The sequence below is a fragment of the Equus quagga genome, chromosome 13 (assembly GCF_021613505.1).
Source record: "Equus quagga isolate Etosha38 chromosome 13, UCLA_HA_Equagga_1.0, whole genome shotgun sequence".
Classification (NCBI taxonomy): Eukaryota; Metazoa; Chordata; class Mammalia; order Perissodactyla; family Equidae; genus Equus; species Equus quagga.
In genome coordinates this window covers 39,197,559-39,219,699 of record NC_060279.1, presented here as the reverse complement: position 1 = coordinate 39,219,699, position 22,141 = coordinate 39,197,559, and the positions used below count along the sequence as shown (strand labels likewise).

The window sequence follows — 22,141 nt, the reverse complement described above, 5'->3', positions numbered from 1 at the left end:
ACAAGTAACCAGCACCAATGTTTTAAAGATAAGGGTAGAGATTCTAGTTTCCAAAGGACAACACCAAAGCACACTATGCATAGCCTGTACCCCCACCCACCCACGAGCCAAGGTCCCAGCCCCACTCTGCTGTCAGATAGTTACATAGAGGTCATGTCATTGAGGGCGTGGTCCAGCTCCTCGCTAATGGCCTTGTACTTCAGTTTCTGGGCATAGAGCTCATCTGGACAGGCACAGGAACCACAATGAGGAATGAGGGGATAGAGTGAAAGGTATCAGAAGCAGATGAAGAGAGGGAATCATTAGAAATTAGGGAAAGTGTGACTGTGGGTCTAATACCACAGTTAGGAGAACATCTATACTGGCAGCCATGACTGGCCATTTTCAGATCCACTGTCCCCCAGGACAAGTGGACTTCTTGATACCTCTAATCAATTGCAGCAAGGGTTGAGAACCTGGGCACAGTCATCAGTAGAAATTCCTATTACCAAAGGCACTCAAGAGGATACCACCACTCTCACTCAGTTAACCCAATTCCTGGCAGTGGTAATGTTTAATTTAACAAAAATAGAAAATGGAGAAAGTACACATTCATGTTCAGACACTTCTCTACCTACCAAGCGTGACCAGTATTTGTGGCCCCTTTGTTCTACAGGTTGCCTCTCCAAACTCTCCCAAAGTAAGACTATCTTGCCACCCAGAACATATCAAAAGATCATATGTCAGAGTTCTCAGAGCAAAGTACATTTTCCCTTGTTCGGGTGAAGGGAGTTGCCAAATTGTGGGGACAGGAAGTATTTAGAAGGCCCCTGGCATTGGTCAGCTCTGAGGTGTGGTTATTCCACAGCGGTGTCTCTTGGAGAGGTCTCCCACAACTTGAGTGGTGAATAGGATTGCCAAAAGTAGCCAAGGTGTGACACACATTCTTGTTGCCTTCTAAAACTATGGCTCCCATTTTAATCCAGAGAACAAAGATTTAAGACTACTAAATTGGAGGTAAATGCAGCCACTACCAGTCTCCTCCACGGGAAGAATGTAAATTCCAGAATATTAGGTAAAGTCTTATTAAAGGAAAAGATTAAATGTAAAAATCAAATTCTAGAGTTTGACCCACTTCACCTAGCTGTGGCACAGGACAGGGCACAGGATACATGCCAAGTCACTACCAACTCTCCTGGGTGTGCAGAGAATGATGTTAACCATCAGTGGGCAAGGTCTTCCCCTCTATTCTTTATTTAATCCCTCTCCCAGGCTCCATACCTTCCAAATCATCAATTGTCTTTTCCAGCTTGGCTACCGATCTCTCAGCAAACTCAGCACGGGTCTCTGCCTGGGGGAAATATGAAACCAGTCACAATCAGAGATGAACAAGACAAATAAGAGAAAGATCTCTATTTCTTCCACCTTCTACTCCTATAACTTTCAGAACCAAAGCCAGCTAGTCTAAGTCTACATTAATGCCTTATATACCTCTAAATGTTTTCGGTCTTTCCCGATAATCTCTTCAGCTTACCTCCTTGAGTTTATCAGTAAGAATCTTGATCTCTTCCTCATATTTGTCTTCTTTTTGAGAGTACTGTAAGAGAAGTAGAATAAAAATTTCAGAGTAGAAATTACTCACACAGACAATACCCCCCCACACACATTTAATCTTACATCGAATATTCTCTTGGATTTAATGTACTGAATGGTCCATGAGAAAGAGCAAGGCCCATTTCTGACCAACAGGTCCTTAAAATTCACAAATCAATGTCCTTAGAGCCACGACACCCTCAGATTAGAATCCTCCAGGACCTTTATTTCTCAAGTAGACCTAAGCTTTGATCTTGTTTAGATCAATCCAGGGAGCTATTTTTCCTTCTTCCTGCTTAATGAGTAGGTATAGCGACACCCCAAGGCCACAAGGCTAAAACAGTCCTACATGACGGTAAAGACAAGTCATTTGTCTTGCTTGCTCATTAGGTCTCAGATCTGATGATAGAAAACCTATTAGGACCCATGATTACTACCATTCAGCACAGCAGTATCAGCCTGAGGAGAACATGAGCCCAAGCCTCTGAGACCATGAAATTATTTTGACCGAAGCAATCAAAGCGCACAGGAATTAGCATTAAACCCAGAATCGGGATAGAGGGTAGGTGGGTAGGAAGAGGATACTTCTCACTGGATTATATAAGGAATGGGTTTCTCCAGTCTTTCACCAAGGGCAGGGCTGGGGCCAGGCCCCAAAGCCTGTCACTTTCACAAACCAGCCCCTACCTTCTCCGCCTGAGCCTCAAGAGACTTGAGGTTGTTGGTGACATTCTTCAGCTCCTCCTCCAGCTCAGAACACTTACTGTGAATATTTTAAATACCGCAGGAGAGGAAAGGGGAAGAAGAGAACAAAAAAAAAGGGAGAGAGATACACAGACATGAATTGAACCTATATGTAGAGAGTTGGAAGGCATACTGGGGAAAAGAGAAGTTCCCAGATAATCTGAGCAAGCATCAACCCTCCTCCCTCTACCACAGAACATGTCAGGAGCTGGACCCTCCTGGGCTGGGACTCAGCATGTTTGGATACTAATAAAGAAAACACTTGAAAGAAATCACTACCAGGAATAAGTGATAACTGCTACCTGGGGTGGAGGTAGGAACGGATGCCCAACCCAAATTGACCCCCAAATCACCCAAGGGAAGGAGAGACCCTGTGGAGAGGCAGTGAAGCAACTAGGAAAGAAGAGATGAAATATGCCAAGTAGGTGGAAGAGAATGGAGCACTCCATGAAGAGATGAGAAAGCACTGAACAAATCAACCAGTGGAGGGGAGGCAGCTGCAAAACAAAAACAAAACCAAACAAAACCACACCATCCATATAACGTCTCTGTGGGTTTAATGGTTAGTACCTTTTCTTCAGCAGCACTCAGACACTTCAGGTTCTGGTCCATCAGTCTGATCTGCTCATCCATCTCTCGGCAACGGCTGTTAGTGATAGTCACGGGGATCGCACAAGCCAGGTTGTGGGGAGGGAGAAAGGTCAAAAAGGAACACAGCAAGAAAACAAGCAGCAAAATGAAAAAAAAAAAAATTCAAAAAATGAGAAGAGAACACCACCATGATCATGATATGTCATGTCTGGGAGAGAGAAGCACAAATATATATGCGACAGCACTGACTTTGTTATACAAGGCCCAGAAGGTGCCAACACGGGAGCAGTTTGTGTCTGCCCTTGCCCTAAAGTTCCCAGATTGGCAAAGTGGTAAAAACACAGACAGATCTTAAGTCAGTACAGCTACTTCAATGCCCCAAGGAGAAACAGACCCTGGGTGGAAGGAGACCAGTAGGGCCTTCCAGTTAACAGTGCAACATCTGTTAGTTTTTATTTTTCCTCAACTGGCAAACTCTCCCTACAAAAAATAAGGAAGCCTCATTGTTCACCTGTCACTAATCAAGAGAGTAAGAAAAGCCCCAAGCCATTCTTAGGGCCTAAAAAAGCACTATAGATGACGCCCACTCTCTAGGCCCTGTTTAACAAGGTTCAAGGAATGCTAGTCTATTCACATTAGTGCCCAAGCCAAAGGGGAAGGGACAGAATGGTACAGCAAGATTTGGGGAGCAAGATACTCACGACTCTGCCAGCTCAGCTCGTTCCTCTGTGCGCTCCAAGTCCCCTTCAATAATCACCAACTTACGAGCCACCTACGGGAGAAGACCCAGGTACAGCTCAGTGCAGCAAAGATGGAGCCATTTCCTGCTCACAATTCTTTTCAGAGACCTGGGGTCACTGAGGAGAGAGGGACAAATGAAAGGTGTCTTACCTCTTCATATTTCCTATCTGCCTCTTCTGCGATGTGCTTAGCTTCTTTGAGTTGGATTTCCTGAAGTTCCATCTTTTCTTCATCTTTTAAGGCTCGGTTTTCAATAACCTTCATACCTCTGCCAGAAACAGTAAGGACAAATGTAGCACTCTCAGGAGTCTGTCATCAGCTCCACTCCAAGGGACCCAGAACTAAGCAGTTTAAAGCCCATTCCTCCCTGCTTACCACTTAAAAAGAATTCCCATAGCATTCCCTCCACCTTAGTTTAATTGCTGTTTAAAACCTTTTCTTACAATAACACACACTTATCGAGAAATATTCAAGTGTAGAGTCTAAGAGCATAAACCAAAAAGAGTCTCCCCACTTCTTGTCCTGCCCATCAGAGGCAATCTCTTACTTCACAATCCTTCCAGAAATGTGTTTTATATAGAAAAACTGTAAAAAAACAAAACAAAACAAAAAAAACTCATCCCCACTTGCCCACACTCCAAAGGAATCACCTACTGCACCATTCTGCAATTTGTTTTCCTCACTTTCTATAATTTGGACACTACTCTGTAACAGCATACACATAGCTGTCATATTCATTTTCACAGCTGCACTGTGTTAATGTACTCCCAATAGGGCATTTCTGATTCTGAAAAGCCTTAGTTTGATCCCACGCAAGCCATCACACACCTTTGTTCTAGCTTAACTTACACGTGGCAAGGAGCCAATTGGCTATTTTCAACAAAGATGGGTTGTGATTTGATTCAAGAAGTGCGGCTCTCAACCCTGGGCACACATTAAAATTATCAGAGGAACTTCAAAAACATCAATGCCCTCTCGTAATGGATTCTAATTGATCTGGGGTGGGATTCAGCATTCTGCTATTTTTAAACTTGTCAATGATCCCCACCTCTCACTCCCATGATTCTAATAGTGCAGCTAGGGTTGAGAGAGCTTATTAAAACACTGATTGCTGGGCTCCACCGCTACAGTCTCTGATTCATACATCAAGGGTAGGAGCTGAGAATCTGAATTTCTATCAAGTTCCCAGGTGCTGCTGGTCTGGGATTTCACTTGGAGAACCACTGCTTCCGGAGGACTAATCTCACAAATGAGTTCATGATTCACTAAGTGGAGGCTGTCGTGGTGACCCCATTTAAGGATCATTAGGTCAATTTATAGAGTAGCGCCCATTACAAAAGGGTGACAGGGTCTAAGTAATCCCTACTCTGTCTTCAAGCGGAGAGAATATGCAGAACAGAAGGAATAGGATCCTGTAAGATAGGTTACTGTTTTTAAAAATAGGTCTATGAGGAAATCTTCATCACAGCCATTATGAACTTTTGAAGTCCACACCTTATCAAGCCCCTCTACACACCTCTCACTCTCATCAGCAGCTTTCTCAGCTTCCTCCAGCTTTTGCAGGGCAGTGGCCAGGCGCTCCTGAGCGCGGTCCAGCTCCTCTTCAACCAGCTGGATCCGACGGTTCAAGGAGGCCACCTCAGCCTCAGCCTGTGTTTGAATGAAAGAATGGGAAAACGAAGCAGGGGTATGGTGAAAAGAAGCAGAACTATGACAGTAAGATTGGGGTTGACTACCACGAGGAAGCCAGAGTCTTGCTAGAACCTGTCTTAGCTCAGATGCATGTAAGATCTAGCAGATATGAATATATATATATATTTCCTCCCTTCCCCATCAAGAAACTCCCATATGTTTCACAGGAAGAGTGTTTTAAAACTCAGTTCCTTGCCCAGCCCAGTGTCAGTTAGTACCACCCCCTTTCTGGACTCAGTTCAAATTCCTGAACATACTAGTGTCCGGAAGGTAGCCAGTGAAGGGTTCCTTGCCTGGGCTCTGGCTTAGAGGTGTGCCTCACTCTTCAGCAACTTTCTTATAAGTGTCTCATAAAGTGGAAAAATAAATACACAAGGTTTCCTAAAGAGGGAATCCTGGATTATCTATTAATTTGTTGCTTAACTCAAGTTGTTAACCCTCTTATCACCTTACCCTAATATACCAGGAGGATGACTAGGCAAGAGAATGTTTTCCAGAATAACCTTCCAGATCAGAAAGCAAAAGGATGAAACATTGGGATACCTACTGCCCACGCCCGAAACTTGCTCCCCAACCCCCATCTTTTTAAAGTTGACAACAAGGAACTTCTGGCTAAAGTTATCTGCTTTGATGACATTACAAAAAAAACCGAAAAACAAAAAACGGGGCAGAATAGGTGGTTTCCTCTATGCCCACCATCCCACCTCCAAATTTCTGAACTGTGACTCCTTTCTATTCCTCTAGTCATCTCTTAGCCTCTCCCTCCAGTACAGCTTATTGACAGTCCTCTCCCTGGCCTCCACTCCACAATAAAGCACAGGCTAGAGTCCAAGTAATCTCATGTCTCCTCATTGGCAATGGAATGAGAAACAAGGAAAGAAGGCAGCCTGCGTGTGGATGAATTTTACTGATGGAAAAGCCTCCTTCCTATGACTGCTTGTCCCCTCCCCACACCTTTACCGGTGGCAAGTAGGCTGAGTGCCCACAACCATACAAGAATTTAAGCTACCCAGTTCAGATGCTTATCCAAGTGGTTGGTAAACATGATCTCTCTTCTACAGCCCAGATCGTGCCTGAATTCTATTACCCTGATTTCCTCCTGGCAGTCAGGGGTGGGGGGAGCTATAGAAATTATCTGGGCCACCAGCCCCTATGGGGAGGGTTATAGCCCCAAAGACTCCTGTTAAGAATCAGGTTATTTGGCACAAAAATTTCCAAATACAAACATGGAAGGTTCAAGGGACTAGGGCGCTGGGGCTATATAACCACTGACCTACAGGAAAAGAAAACTGAGAAGTCTACATAAGTTAAAATTACTAAGAAACCTGTGTCTCTAACTGTACTATTCAAAATACCACAAAGACAAGTATTCTCCAGTCCTGTCTCTTCCAGGAAAACAGATGTCCCCTAGGACAACACACATTTCACCTCACAAGCTCAAAAAGGCCGACAGGTCAAGATTACGAGAACAAGTTAGGCTATCAGGCAAGAACTATGGAACACTGTCTGTACAATGATTTACCCCACCCACCTCCCCCTTCAGATGCCTAGAACTAAAAAAAACGAAGAATGGAACCAGATTTGGAGGAAGCTCATGAAATCTAAGTCCCCATCCATCTCACCAGTAGCTACCCAAATGGAGTAGAAGATAACAGGCTATGGGGGTGGGGGTGTACAGTTTCCATGACAACAAGCTGGCTCAGGCAGTTTCTCCCACAAATCAGCATTTACAATAGAATTCTTCGCAAGGCTGAAAAGGGAGGTGGAGAAAACACATTTTGGTGACCAAGAGCATGCGCACATCGACGGAGCCTGTGTCAAAGGCAGAATCCACCATGGGATTCCTGCAAAAGCTTCAGAGACCCTGTGGTGGGGGAGGAGGGAAGGTCAGTCACTGTTCTCTTTTTTCTCCTCCCACAGAGGATCGGTTCTCTTTATAATGAAACAGAAGCTTCCAGAATCAAGATCTGTTACTATGTTTAAAAGAATAACAGAAGACACTTGACTTTTCCTTCAAGCCAGAACCTATGCACAATTGTCCCTTTCAGGTCAATCAAGAGGAACCAAGAGATTGAGTTTGACTTGTAAACCAGAATGGGAAACATTTAGCTTTATGCTATTCTAATCATCCTAGGTTCAGGAGGCCCAGATGTAGTTTTGATCTTTCAGCCCACCCACCTCTGCCCAGCTTGGAGGATACGCTCTGAGGTTCTTCCTTCAGCTAATAAGGATTCTCCACTGCCTGGGAAGCAAAGATCCCAAGGGGGTGGGGGTGGGGGTGACCATACGACAAACAACACAGCAGCGATTCAGTCACATTAGATGGCTGACGACAACTTCAGCTATGAAATGCGTTTGGTTTAAATGCTACCGTTCTCCACACCAAAGAGATCTCCCAAGCTCACCACATCCCCCAGTCTCCCAGGGCAAGAAACTAACAGGGCACTGGTGTGGTGGGGGGGGGGGGGGGGGATCAGGGCAAATGACAGAAGGGGATTAGCCTATATCTGGCATTCTGCCACTCTGGGGTTTCTCTTTTTAGAAAAAGCCACAGATGAAAGTCAAAGGAAAGCAGTACTGTAAAAGTTAGGCCTGAGCCCTGCGAGTAAAGGACCGCTCCAGTTCCCTGTGTTCACAAATGTATCTACCCAGGGAGATACTGTGTCCTTGGGGACTTTAAATTTCACCAAAGGGGAGGCAAGTTGGTAGGAAGGGAGTAGAGCTATCTGCCCCAGAGTAAACAAAGGTGGAGCCTAAGGCAGGCACTCAGCGCAAAGGGCTATTTGTCTCTCCCCTAAGACTGTGTGCTCTAGTGTGAGGGGAAGAGAAGGTAATCAGCAGGAAAGCAAATCTAAACCAAAGAAAGGTGATAAAATGTGTTGCTTGGTCCTCCAGACCCCACAAATAGGAGAGAGCCACACAATAGTCAGACATCTTAAGCCCCTCAAGAAAACAGGAATTTGGGAGTAAGGCCAGAATCGAAACTGCTGTTTAAAGTTCACTCATTCTCTCAATAGTATTCCTAAATTTTTTAGATCAGAAAAAAAAAAGAGAGAAATACCAAGGGGAGTTAGGAGAGAGGTATTAAAAATAGATAAAGTGAACTATACACTTAAAAATGGTCGAAATGGTAAAACTTTATGTTCTGTATATTTTTACCACCACAAAAAATAGATAAGGAAAAAGACTGCATTTAAATATCATGTTGCCATCTGTTAAAGTTTAGCAAGAAGTGTAAAGGAGATTCCAAAATCGGAAGTAGATTTGACAAGGTGCTATATTATAAAAGGTCAGTCTCCAGGTTAAAAGCAGAAAAGAAAAGATGGATCCCAGAACAACTCCAGTCTCAGCTTGGGACTCATCCAGCTTCACAACAAGGAAGCTGGTTCACACAAAGCAACCAGAAAAATAATTAAGCGGCAATCCCACTAACAGCATGCGATACCATCAGAGAGTACTGAGCTTCCACCTTCAGAGGAGGGAGGAGCCTGCAAAACCCACATTCCAGAATGCCCTAAGAGGACAGGTAGCCCATGCACCCCCTCGCTCCCCCCCAGGTGTCTCCTCCTCAGGAGGGGTTCAAAGCTCACTAGAACAGAAAGTCAAAAGATTAGGCTCCCTCAAGCTGGGGAGTACAAGATACTGGTTTCATCAATATTTAACTATCACCCTACTTCCCCATCTGAGGTCTTCCTCACTAGACCTCAGCTCAGTAAGCAAATCTACAGGCCCGGAGGGAGTAGCTCAAGAAACATCTGAAGTTGCTCATTCTGCTGCCCATCACCCCAGAGTCAGCAAGGGTGGGAAAAAAGGGAACCATATTTTCCTGCAAGGAAAATTACCAAATCCTGGTGGGTGTGGGGGCAAATGTGATTATCATCTACCCTAGAACTATTCCTAGGATGCACACACACTTAAATGTTGAGCCCAAGACTCTGCAGCTGAACACATGGCTAGTTCCTTCAGCCATCTTCTGTCTTCCCCTTTAAGGGGATCTGGTCTCCAGGACAAAGGAGATGAGAAAGTGTCACTAGTCATAAAGAGTCACCCAGCCAGTCCATCTCACATGAATTGATAATTAGAAGTTACTAGCATAATGAACAGAGGAAAAATCCAGACAGAAAAAGGTGACTGAGAAAGACAAGCTTCCAGCATTTCCACGCCTAGCTGTAAAAAGAAATGAGTATTCTAACAACCTTTAAGGGGCAGCCGCCACACCCCTTTCCCCAAAAAACATAATTCTCAGCCACTCCCCAGAGGAGCAGCCAAAAAGGAAAAAAACAAAAACCAAAAAACCTTACCAAGGGAAAGAACAACACAGAATACCAATAAACCACAAGAGTTCTTTCATTAGGTTTTCAAATTTTAGCAACAGTTACTTTCCTCTCCAGCGTGAAGAGCCTCCAAAACCAAAGCCTCAACTTAAATCAGCTCCACCCACTACACTACACCCTAGACCTTCTAAACAGAAAGCAGTTTCAAGAATCACCATTCATTCCATCAACATTTGATGTTCCAACTTTCAGTTGAACAAACATTTATTGAACTTAAAAAAAAAATGGTGGATGAAAATTAGGAAAGTAGCAGAGTAACATCACCAGAGTCCCCTCGGAACTCATTATTCTGTCTCTATCAACTATACTGTCTGGTCAACCAGAAACCTTGACAGAAATTGGCACTCCAGCCGATTCTCTGCCAGATACACTCGCTTATCAGCTCGGCTTGGAAGTAGTGTTCTTAACTGGTTCAGCTTGCAGTGATCACACTTCAGCAGTAAAGGCCTGAATCTGGCAGAAAGTTTCTGCTTTCCAGGTCATCACGGGTAGAGCCAGACAAGTTTTGTTGCCTCCTATATTTGCACTAACATAAGGAGTGACAAGTACCATCTCCTCCCCGCAGCTTCACGTGGATGGAGAGTGGGTTTTGCAGTTGCAAAGGCTCCCCGTAATAGGAAAGGGCCCCAGCCGGAGGACGGGAGGCGGTGCTGTGGCCTCAACCCCCTCAAGGGAGGGCACCGTGCTTCCTCTCAGTCGACTGCTGCCTCATTTCCTGAGCAGGAGGAGGGAGCGGAAAAGCTGCCAGCAGGCCAGGCCGGGGGCTTTCCGGTGGTTCCCACCCCCCAACCCCCACCTTTTCACACTAAGTTCGACCCTGCCCCTCCCAGACCAGAGATGCACCCACCTACTCTTACCCCTTGGGCCGGAAACCTCAAACGAGAGCAAAGTTCCCCCCAACACACAGTTCATGGGGAAGTGGGGGAGGGAGAGGACGCTGAGCCCCTCCCCCGGCCGCGCCCGGCTCGAGGGACTGAATGAATGGGCTGGGAGAAAAGAGGAGGAGGAAAACCACTCCCCAGATCCCGGGAGGCTCAATCCTTCAAAGGTCAAGCCTGCTCGGCCAAGCACCCATTCCCCACTAGCCCGCTTGATGTCCAAACGAAGCTAAGCCCCACCCATCCTCCAGACTTCAACTTCATCTCTGAGTCTGCCGGCTCCCTGAGGGCTGTGCTCCACCGCAAAAAAAGGGGCCCACTCCGGGGTCCCAGCTATTCCAGCGCCTGCCCCTCCCTCACGCGCCTCGCCCTCTCGTACCTGTTCCCGGGCCCGCCTTTCTCCCTCCACTTCCCGCTGGAGGCGCTCGGCCCTCTCCTCTGCATCATCGGCCTGCTGCTGCAGAACCTGGATCTTGCGCTTCACCGCCTCGATGGTGGTGGTCCCGGCCATGGTGCCCACCCTGCTGTTGCTCACGCTCGGGTTCCTGCCTCCTCCGCTCGGCGTTGCAGCCGCCTCTCACCCCTACTTCCGCCTGCTCCGCCCTGAAATACCGGAACTCACCCACCCGCCCGGATGTGACGCCACGGCAGCCGCGCCCTCCCACCGCCAGGCAGGCGGGAAGGCAGTCCACTGGAGGGAGACCCGCGGCGGGGAGCGAGGGGCGGGGCCTCCCCGTCGCCCTAGGCGACCGCTCCCGGCCTTCCCTTGGGCCAGTAAAGGGGGGCGGGGTTGGGAAGAGGCAGTGTTACCATGGTAACCAGAAGGCGCGTCTAGTCTAGGCTCTCGGGCCAGGCAGGCTGCCACAATGGTTGGCCTACACGTAGTGTGCTGCCCTTACACTCCCGCAGTTGACCCCTCACCCTCCCAATGCTGACTCGCCACCACCTACCCGATAGGGTACCCGGTGTCCTCTCCACAAGATAAACATCCTACAAGCCTCTGCTTCCACCCACCCCGCACAGTCTCCAAAACCAGGTAGTAAGAAAAGCCTAGACGTTCTGGGCCTCATCTTCAAGAGAACCCCACTCTGCGGCCTCCTCTCACAGTCTGCTCAGGTAGGTTCTCTCCCATCTCCTGAAAGTCAATAAAGGGGATTATGGGGGTGAAGAGATGGGCAGGTTGGCAAAGTTCTCATTCTATTTGGCATCAGTTATGAACTTAAGTGTTCTACTTAGAATACTGGTCTTTTCCTGTTACTTCTGAGAGTCAGTATGCAGTAGTGATTAACCAACCTACCAACCCCTCCAAACCTGGAATGATTCAGGACTAGGTAATTAATCATCGCTTATAATTCCTTTTGTAGGTGAGGAAGATATCTTATGCCCCCATTTTATCAGGAAGGAATCTTCTATTACAGACTGCTGTTACCAGATGCTTGAAGCAACAGCAAGATGAGTGCCTGGAAAACTATACTGTGGAACAGAGCCTCCATTCTGTGTTATAACTTTCACCAATTTCACTGCCACTTCTGTGACCAGGTACCCCAAGGAGCTATTTATGAGTTAGAAACTGTCCCTACAGGCATTGCCATGCAGGAGTTTTGGAAGCACAGTAGTAAAGAGACTCGAGAATTTTATTATCTTCCCTTTTATGTCTTTGTATTCCTCCCACCTTCCCAGTAAGTAATAGTAATAAATCTCTCCACTGGTGCAACTCTCTTTCCCCCTAGAGAATTAGGGTGTGGGACAGAATTTAGAATTAAGAATCCTAAACCCTGGAAGATTGGTAGGCAAGACAGATGCTGCCCTCAATGCCTGGTTCTGAGGACACTTCCTCTGGAGGCTGTGTCTTCTTATCTCCTTTTAGAAATACTAAGCACTGAGACTATTCAGAGGACACAATTCAGACAATAAGTAATGTGCTTGGTAGAGTAACCTGCACACTTTGATTTTTTCCCCCCAAGAATCAGGAAGGAAAAGCAGGGTTCAAAGCCTCAGTAAACTTTACCCTAATGGCTTAAGAATTTTTCAAACTGTCTTTGGGGAAGCCTGATCAGAGGGACTATGGAAGCAGAAATGAGACTGTCATCTGGGTGTTGATCGGCAGGGGGCACTATTGCACCCACTTGCCCTAGTGAAGAAGCAGACTGGCCTCATCTTAGACACACCAAAGGGGTGTTGAGAACACCACTGCATTCCTGAGGCTGGTAGATTTGAACAGATAATCTTCTCTTGATCCAGGGAAACAGGTGGATTGACTCCTGATAGCCTTTAAAAAAGCATGACGGATGGGCAGCGAGGGGCCCAGTGCTATTGTTTTCCTGGTGACCAACAATACAACAACATATCAACAGGTGTATATCTCCATCCCTGTCCCTCCTCCCCCATCCCTTCCACCTCCTGTCCTTAAAAAAGGGTGTTATGACTCTATGTCCTACCCATTACCCTCCTCTTTCCTTTTGTTTTACCCTGAACAGCTTCTGATTTCATCTCAGACTGAAAGGACCTTAGATATAGTTGCACAAAAATGTGAATGTTCTTACTGCCACTGAAGTATACATGTAAAAATGGTTAAAACGGCAAATTTTATGTTGTGTATATTCTGCCACAATTATTTAAAAAAAGGCCTTTAGACAAACTCAGGGAGTAAAAAAATGAAGTTTGGACTGACTTTGCCATAACCTTGCCCTTTCTTTGTTCAAACAGTCCTAGCAAATCCTACGCTTTCCAGAAAGGCTTCTCAGATAACCAGAACTCCCTATGTAAACATGTGGTTATTAACTCCCTGCCCCCTCTCTTCCCCTTGTATCTACATCAAAGTAATATGCTCTGTTTACTTGTTTATTAATCTCAAGGGCAGAAGCTGAGTGGTGAACTGCCTTTGTACTGGACAGAGCACCCTCCCCCCAAAGATGTGTATATTATGTTGCTGATGACTCTGTCTCTTGCTCTCTCCTTTAAACCTTGTTGCCTCCTCCTTATTCAATGCTTTTCTGTATTCCTATAAACATCCCACTTTCCTTCTTTGACCCTTTGAGGCAGGAGTCAGCAAACTTTTTCTGTAAAGGGCCAGATAGTCAATATTGGTGTGGCAACTACTCCATTGTAGGGAGAAAGCCAGTACACAATATGTAACTGAATGGGCATGGCTATGTCCCAATAAAACTTTGTACAAAACCAGGCTGTGGCAAGATTTACCCCACAGGTAGTAGTTTGCTGACCCCAGCTTTGAGGAAAGCTTTCTTCCTGCTTCCACCTTAACCAGAGCTAACAGATTTTTGCCTCCTGCCCACAACCGGCCGCTTCTATTCTTGTTCTCCTACATATCTGTGAGGGTGCTTATCGACTTGTTGGAAAAGGTAACAAGGGGGAGAGAAGTTGAATGCATTTTTCACCCACACATTATATATTTAAATGGTTTTTGCTGGATTCCTATATAAATATGAGAAGCTTCTTTCAAATGAGTATACTAAATAGTCTAGGTGGGAGATGACTGTGTGTGTGCGTGTGTGTGTGTGCGTGTGTGTGTGTGTCCTAATACACACACACGCAGCTTAGGACAGACAGAATTTATCCCCATGAAACTCCTTTATCTTCCCAATGATATTGGTATATTGTCTGGAGCTTCTATGTCATTCTCTTTCTCCCAAGATCTCAGGTTAGACTTGTTCTTTTCATTGCTCCTGGAAGCACCTCCTTAAGTCCACATACTAGCTGTTTCAACCTAAGGACTTTCCCAGAGAGTTGTTACCCAACATCTCACAAAACTGTTATTAACCTGACATTGCAGCAGTTTGTGAAAACCTCTATCTCCATGCCTGTTTATTGGAACCAGAGAGATCTATCCATCTATACCTGGAATCTAGGTTAGGCAACTCCAGCAGACCATGAAGCACCTGCCCAAAGCCCTGGGGGTAACCAATGTTTTTTGCAGTTTTTCAGGAAGGAAGAATTAGTAGTTTGCAGTGGCCTGAACTTTTGGAAACTATGAATATATATAATGTGTATGATCCACTTTGTGTCTCTGATCTCTAGCATAATATAGTCAACAACGCTTATCACTTCCCTGGGCCACAGAAAGTGGTGGAAAGCCAAAGAGGAGCTCAGAAACCTAACAGCAAAGAGGCCAAATGGGAGGATCCAAAAACATTTGTGAATGGCCCACTCTGTCTCTTTAGCTATTTTCCAAAACCAAATGCAGTTTTAAAAAATATGCTCCAATTTTCCTATTAACTCAGTACTGAGAATTGACTGTATTTCCATCAATACCAGGACATTCTTTTGTTGCTGTTAAGACTCCTATGTTAATTTTCTTCCAAAAGTCTTCCCTATGTGGTCTCTCATTTATCTTTGTGGTAAACTTCAAGGTTGAAGATGAAGGAAAGTAGGTGATTATGGAATAGCATGAAGCAGAAAAGAGAATTTCATTTTCAAATGGGAAAATTCAGCCCCACAGAAGCTGGGTAGTTTAGTCAAGGTCACAGAGTAAGGTCTGGTGGTGATACATTTACCCTCTAAGATTCCTTCTTATTTCTATTATAGTCTATCATTCTAAGATCCTCCCTGCTGCCCTATGAGCAGTGCTTACTATGGCATCTCCGTGGCATGAGGGCAGATGCCCACATTTGCCAAGATAAATAAACCCATATAGGGCCAGGGTCAATGTGACCTCCTTTGTCCCATTGTGAAATCTGAACTGGCTTTGCTGGGGAGTTGAGAGATGAGAGTTTCCCTATTAATACACATATCTACGTGTCAAGCCTTGGACACAAAAGCTAAGAATGTGGCCTAGGGGAGGAGGTGGGATAAGTGATAGCAGTTTGGACTTGGAGTCCCCTCCCTTTGTCCAGGTCCTGGGAAAGATAATTAAATTCCTGGGTTGGGAGTGAGACACAAATCAGACTTCTACATATCTTTAAGAAAGAAAATATATGCCATTACAAGGGTCAGCATGTGGCTATATGCAAAAATGTATGTGGGCATCTATGTCTGTGTTCTGTGAATCCACAAGTATGTATATGTCTGAATGTGTTTGGAATTTAGTCATGTTAACATGGAGGTCTGTGTGTATAGATTAAACCCATCCCCCATCTTTCCAATACTCACATCAGCTGCCTTCTTCTCTGCCAGCTCCAGCTTCTCCTGGGCATCCTTCAAAGCTTCAGAGTACTTGTCCAGCTCATCTTCTGTCCCTTTCAGCTTCTTCTGCATGGCTGCCAGCTCATCTTCCAGCTATATAAGCCCCAAGAGTCACACACAAGACATACATACACAACAGTGCAGGCTCAGACCCTGGGCTCTTGAGCTCTGACAGACCCCTGTCCAGCCTCTATGTTACCATCCCGAGAGAGACACACTTTCTCCCCAGTCACTTCTAGTCAACTGCCCCAGGAGTTATACTATGTCCCTGGCCTGTGACCCTACGGTATCTGATCCTAAGATGATGACCAAGCCATGCTGGTCTTTCATCTAAGACCCTGGGATTTTAAATATCTCAGGGTGTAGATGCCTGCGACTCCATTTAAGGGAAAAGAGCTTGCATACCAAGCTCTCACCTTTTCTTTTAGAAATCATGGGTTTTTCTAAAACATGATCTACTCCCACTTAAATCTAGCAAACATACTGTAGCTCAGAAGGGGCCTCTGACTTTCCCAAGGTCACACAGGCAGTCTGAGGCAGATACCCTAGATGTCCTCTGCCCATCCAGTGAGGCTGGGGAAAGAGTCCCTCCCACCCAAAGAACAAGTTGGCACCAGTGGTCACTGCCTTTCCCATGCAAACTCTCTTTCATCTCACAGTCTTGTTCAGCAGCAGGTGAGAGAGATCAATGCCAGGGCCTACCTGTTTACTTCTTTCTTCTGCCTGCTTTTGCTCAGCTTCAGCTTGCTCTGCCCGATCCAGAGCATTCTCCTTGTCCAACTTCAGCATCTGCATCTTTTTCTTGATGGCCTCCATCATGAGCAGTGGCCGTTGGTGAGCTCACCTGTGAACACTGGAGAATTGGAGACTAGGGCAAGAAAGGAGGGGCTGCTGACAGAGTGTCTAGGAGTTCCCCAGACTTGAACCTTTATTTCTGCTCATGGCTCCACCTCTTGTTCCTAATATGGTCTTTCCAGCTTCCTCCACCCCATCATTGTTCTCCTGGGAGAACACAGGGTGAGATACTTTGATGGACTGACATCACCAGCAAAGAAAAAAATTGAGGAACAGCTGAGGCTGATTTTAGACAATGGAAAGTGGGGGAGGGGAGAGGCACTCCCTGACCCTGAAACTTTCCACTCACTCTGAGCACCTCTATGGGTGTTTTAAAAGAGCAGGGAGAGGGGAGGGGAGAACATTGAAATAGCAAAGGGGACTTTGGCAATTCTAGAATGGTAGTTTTCACCCAGAGGGTCCTAGTTACCCTTCTGCTTCCCCCTTACTGTCACCTGGACTGTGTTGGATGCTGATCAAACTCCACTGGTTGAGTTTTACCTTTCGATTCCTGGTATTCAGGGAGCTTGAGCAACAGTGAAGAGGGGAGGTCACTCATGATCCCTGACAATTCCCCCAGATCGCCAGATCAAATTCCTGTGCTATTTTGAGAGTCTCTATTTGGCAGAGAGACATCATTCCTCCCCCTTAAGAGCCACAGGGATGGAGTAAAAGGGTAGGGTTGGGATCTGGAAGACCATCCCAGAGCTTCAAGAGGGGTGGGGAGAGAAGCAGGGGAGGGTCAGAGTAATCCAGATGGGATCATGTCCTCTGTTTCCCCATACTGATCTTTAAATAGAACTTTTATACCCACACAGACTGAGGTGTTGCTGTCTTCTCTTCTCCCCATCCTCTGCTCCCTTCTTACCGCCCACCCCCACATGCTCACCACCATAATCATCATTACCAGCTCTGTTCTCCCCAGCTTAGTTCCAGGCCATGTTCATTCTTCTACTTGGGGCCTCATTACTGACAAGTGGCAATTGCTCTCAGTACACTGGCACCATACAATCTGAGAATATGCCAGAGGAGAGGTGGGCACTGTTCAAGGTGACCAGAGCTATCAAGGAAGAATATAAATGGCTCTAATTAGTCATTATGTCAAGGATAGATGGGTAGTGTTAACGCTAAGCCCCAGTAGCGGGGTAACTGAGACACCCACCAGGGCAAAGGGCAAAATTGAAGTCTACTCTTGAGAGCTTCCAGTCACTGGAGGCAGATAGGCAGATAGACCATCAACTGATTCTTGAAGGAAAGCAGAGAAACCAAAGCCCCCTACTGTGGGACTAGGGCAAAAGAAAGCCCAGGGACAGGAAGCAGTGGATAATAAGTAGAGAGAGGGGGGGTTGAATAAGGAGGAGAAAAATACAAGGACAAGAGAAGATCAGAGATATATCCCTTCTAGTATAAGGGAGACATATAGGAAAATTTCATACTCGAATTCCAGCTCTCTCCTGCTCCCATACTAGCCCTCCAGCTTAAGACTGAAATCCATGTAGGTTGCAGCCACTAGTCTTCTAAAGGTGTCCTGGAGAGAAGAGATTCAGTAAAAAAGACAGGAGCCCCAGAGCCCTGGAGGTTGAGGTAGAAAAGAGTGTGATGCCAAAGCGCCCACTGCTGTAAGAATATGTTTGACATTTAGTTGGTTTCTAATTAAACAACCCAATATCAAACATATCACACAGAAGCAGGCAGGAGAGCTTTGGTGGTCATCTGCCTTCCCCACACTGCAAAGAAAGGACAGAGCAGAAACACCAGGCACCAAGCATGGCTAGACGGAGAGCCATCTCCCTAGGGAAGGGCACCAATCCCTGCTCTTTGCCTCCCAAGACAGCTGGCTCTTACTCATCTGCCTTTCGTGCCATCCCTGTCTCAGCTCCTTTCCTACCAGTGCCTGGCCTTTGCTGGATCACGTTGGCCTAAACTAGGGAGAATATCTGGCAGGGCTCCACGTCCGGGCACCTATCCTTCCTAAAAGCTCCCATACAGAGCTTCTCCCCCTGATGTCACGGCCCCAGCGCCCAGAGGATCAGCAGTGTCAGCAGCTTCTTGTCAGCCTAGCCACCTGCTCTCCTCAACTCCCTTCCAGCTGCCCTAAGGCTTTCTGGGGATGGAGGAGGGGGGCTTGTACATCCTGCTTTACCTTTCCAACAGAACTCCTAACCTTTCCATATCACCCCCACAAGACTGGTGAGGGCCTTTCAGTGACACCATCCTGGAACCCTCCCACTCTTAAGTACTATAGATAAATAGCCATGAGAAACTTCCAGAATGCTTGGCTGCTTCTTCCCACCATCTTGTCCCTTCTCACCTTCTCCCCATGTCCTCCAGGCATTCTCCTTAAAGTCACCCTTGGATGTTCAGAAGAGAAGAGTGACCTCTCTCACTGGCAGGCTCCAGCAGGTTCCAGAGAAGACTTATGGTCTCCCCTGCCCAGCAGAATTGAAACTAAGACTTTAGGAGATCAAGGGTGAAGGAGGAAACCCCCTCTTGCCAGAAAGCAGCCTGCAGTCCTTAGGACTCTCCTCTTCTGGGGCTTTTTACAGCAAGAACTCCTGGGCTGGCTTCTCTAAGGGTTGTCCCTCACAGGGATCCAGCCTGGTTCCTTTCTGAGGGGTTTTTCTTCTAAAGAGAATCAGGTCTGTTGAATGTCATGTGGCAGGCAGATGCTTCTTTCTACTGTGGCAGAAAGGAGCCTGGGTTATAGCTGCAGTGGGGAGTGGGGGGCTTGGGTGGAAGTGTGGGGGTGGGAGGAGAATGCTCTGCTTCAGCCCCCAGGCCTGTTCCATGTGTCCTTGTTCTCATTAGTCCAGACCACCCCCACCCCCCGCCCCGCATACACACACAAATTCATACACCAACTCCACAGTGCCCTTGATCTAGATCGATAGCTTGTCCCAAGCCCCAGTCAATTCCTGTTGTTTGGCTCTTGCCTTCCAGGGGAAGACTAACAAATCGGCGTACAAGCCCCCAAGGTAGGTATTGTCTTATGTCCTTGTTCCTTTATGGCTTTCAGTGGGAGTGTGTGTGTAATTTTTACTTTCTTGATTGTCCTTCCTACCTTAACCCCCGCCCCACCCCCACTCCCAAATTTTAGTTCCCTTCTCTGGGAAACTTGACTACCCTGGAGAACCAGGGGGTGGAGGGAAAGAGGCTGGGAAAGGGACTAGCAGGAATAGGAAGGACTTTAGTGTTTGGGGCACTAGGGGAACAGAGGCAGAGACTGGGAATATTGATGTAGGGAGGAGCAGCTCTCTTAGGAGGAGACTTTGGATAGTATAACTAGGCAGAAACATCAGATGACCTCCGGTGAAAGCTTTCTAGCTCTCCTGGAAGTAACTTCTATGCAGCCATTTCAAACAAGACTGAGCCCTTCTGAGCCAGAGGAGCTGGGGAAGGCACCAGCCACAGAGGGAAAGGGGTTGGATGGGTGTAATGGGGTGAACTACTCAGTTGATGTGATGAGAGCAGACAGAGTAGGCAGAGAGGATCAGGGGAGATGGGCTTTGTAGGGGGCCTGCCTGCCAATACTGGAGTCAGCCTGGCACTGACAAGCCCTGGGGACAGAGGCCAAGGTCAGGGATCAAGACAGAGGGGATGGGGGTGCTCTGTGAGTCCAAATGGACAGAGGAAAGAGGAATAAAAGGGATTGGTGAGGCTGTGTGGTGGGAGGTGGGGGCAGTCAGGTAATGGAGAGGAAATAAAAAGGGAAAAAACTATCATAGGGCAGGAAAACATCATTGTGGGTTACCATTTATTGGACATTATGTGCCACCTCTCTGCTAAGTGCTTTACTTAATCCCCACCACAAGCCAGTGAGGTAGGCATTCTCTCTATTTTACATATAAGGAACTGTGACCCAGAAAGTTAAAGTAACTTGCTCAAGGCCACACAGGCAGTGAGTGACAGAACCAGATTCAAACCCAGATCTGTCCAGTGTGAAAGCCTGTTCTCCTAACATTAGGCTATACTGCTCATATAGAAGTAGCGGAGGGCGGCTGGGAGAGAGATATGAGGGAAGATGGAAGAAGTGAAGGCGGATGAACCTTCAAGGAAATCGAGGACGGGGGAACAGGCAGAAGGAATGGGAGACTCAGTCTCAGGTTTGTGGGTCAAATGCAGGCCACTTGCGTGTGGTTTTGTCTCCTATACAACTCCCATCATCCATCATTACTTATTCAACGCCTGCCTCCCCACCCCTCAGTCTGTGAGCTCCATGTCTTGTTAGGTGTAAGAACCCATGAGGAGCTATTGACTAAGGATAAGAGGGCTTGGGAAGCAGGGCTGATGGGGGCTGCAGGATGAATGGATATATATAGGACAGAAAGAGAGACAGGCTTGGGATGGAGAAATGATATCTGAGCTGCATTAAGGGGGCTGGCCAGGGAGTTAGCAAGGGAACCTCAAAGGGCCTGAGTCACAGGGAAAGTCAGAGGGAAATGGAGGATACCTACTGACTGCCAAGCACCAGGCTTGCTCTCTACATACCTTATTTAATCCTCATAATGATCCTATGAGATGGGTATTATTGTCCCCATTTTCAGAAGAGGAAACTGAGGCTCAGAGAAGTAACTTACATATGGCGACAAAACAATTAAGAGGGGAATCCAGACTTTGAAGCCGCACCTGACTCCACAGCCTGTGCTCTTCTCTCTTTTTTTTTAGGAAGACTAGCCCTGAGCTAACATCCACTGCTAATCCTCCTCTTTTTGCTAAGGAAGACTGGCCCTGAGCTAACATCTGTGCCCATTTCCTCCTCTTTATATGTAGGACACCTGCCACAGCATGGCTTGACAAGTGGTGGGCAGGTCCACACCTGGGATCCAACTCGGCGAACCCCAGGCCACTGAAGCAGAGCTTGTGAACTTAACCACGGCGCCACGAAGCGTGCCCCAGTGTGCTCGTCTCTTTATACCCTGCTGCCTCCCTGTGCTCATCAGTGGGGTGTGTAGGGAGAGAATGAAGGAGAAGCTGTGACAGCTGAGATGAAAAATGAATATTGAAGGATACAGACAGACTTGTGAGTGGGCACGAGGTGGGTGGGAGGTGTCAATTTTGCAGGGGAGACATAGCCACACATGGAGTTGAGGGCAGGAAAAGATCAGTGTGGAAAGGATAAGTGACCAATGAGGTTGCAGATGGCAAGGTGAGAGAACAGGGAAAAGTATGTATGATGGTGATTACATCAGAGAGTGACAGTGGGTTCCTGCAACTGTTACTGGCTGCAAAATGGGGGTCTCTCTGGCCTGGGATGTCATTTGTATGTAACGTAGATCTTTATAAGTAAGTTCTCTATGGCCTATAGATGCATATGATTAGTCAGTATTTTTCAGAATTTTGAATGCCCTTAGATTTAACATGCTCTTTCCAGTTCCCCATAAATCCCACCACTCCTTATTTCGTTACACTTGCTATATTACTTGCCTGACTCCTGAAGGCATTTGAGTTTGGAACCCTGTATTTTGCAGAGGTGAGAATTTCAGGCAGAGGAAAGAGACTTGTTCGAGGTCTCACAATAACTGGCCAACTCAAAACCTAAACTCCAGGCCTCCTGACACTCAAGCAGCACAGTACCTGTGATTAATAGCCACAGAGCTATTTGTCTAAGTATACAGA

The 22,141-nt window shown here is 46.6% G+C and overlaps 1 protein-coding gene and 1 long non-coding RNA gene across 12 annotated transcripts in view; one reads left to right on the top strand and one right to left on the bottom strand.

The window, feature by feature from the left end:
• Window positions 1–16,605, bottom strand: part of TPM3 (tropomyosin 3) — a 26,125-nt gene extending 9,520 nt beyond the window's left edge. For 2 of the 10 annotated variants that reach the window (XM_046681963.1, XM_046681959.1), the window contains exons 1-9: window positions 16,394–16,604; window positions 15,659–15,784; window positions 5,165–5,298; window positions 3,799–3,916; window positions 3,609–3,679; window positions 2,260–2,335; window positions 1,514–1,576; window positions 1,261–1,330; window positions 145–223 (exon numbers count right to left, since the gene is read on the bottom strand). In XM_046681963.1, coding sequence (XP_046537919.1) covers window positions 145–223; window positions 1,261–1,330; window positions 1,514–1,576; window positions 2,260–2,335; window positions 3,609–3,679; window positions 3,799–3,916; window positions 5,165–5,298; window positions 15,659–15,784; window positions 16,394–16,510 — 854 coding nt within the window. In that variant the 5' untranslated portion in view covers window positions 16,511–16,604. Of the gene's footprint in view, window positions 1–140; window positions 224–1,260; window positions 1,331–1,513; window positions 1,577–2,259; window positions 2,336–2,886; window positions 2,963–3,608; window positions 3,680–3,798; window positions 3,917–5,164; window positions 5,299–10,931; window positions 11,172–15,658; window positions 15,785–16,393 lie in introns of those variants that run through there. The other 8 variants (XM_046681964.1, XM_046681961.1, XM_046681960.1 and 5 more) reach the window with 8 other exon arrangements.
• On the top strand, window positions 11,321–22,141 carry LOC124250143 (uncharacterized). Of its 2 annotated transcripts, XR_006891546.1 has the most exons (5): window positions 11,321–11,668; window positions 11,917–12,091; window positions 12,794–12,906; window positions 19,466–19,500; window positions 21,296–22,141. It is a non-coding gene; the product is annotated as an uncharacterized LOC124250143 (long non-coding RNA). The 2 variants fall into 2 exon arrangements; XR_006891545.1 differs by lacking the exon at window positions 12,794–12,906.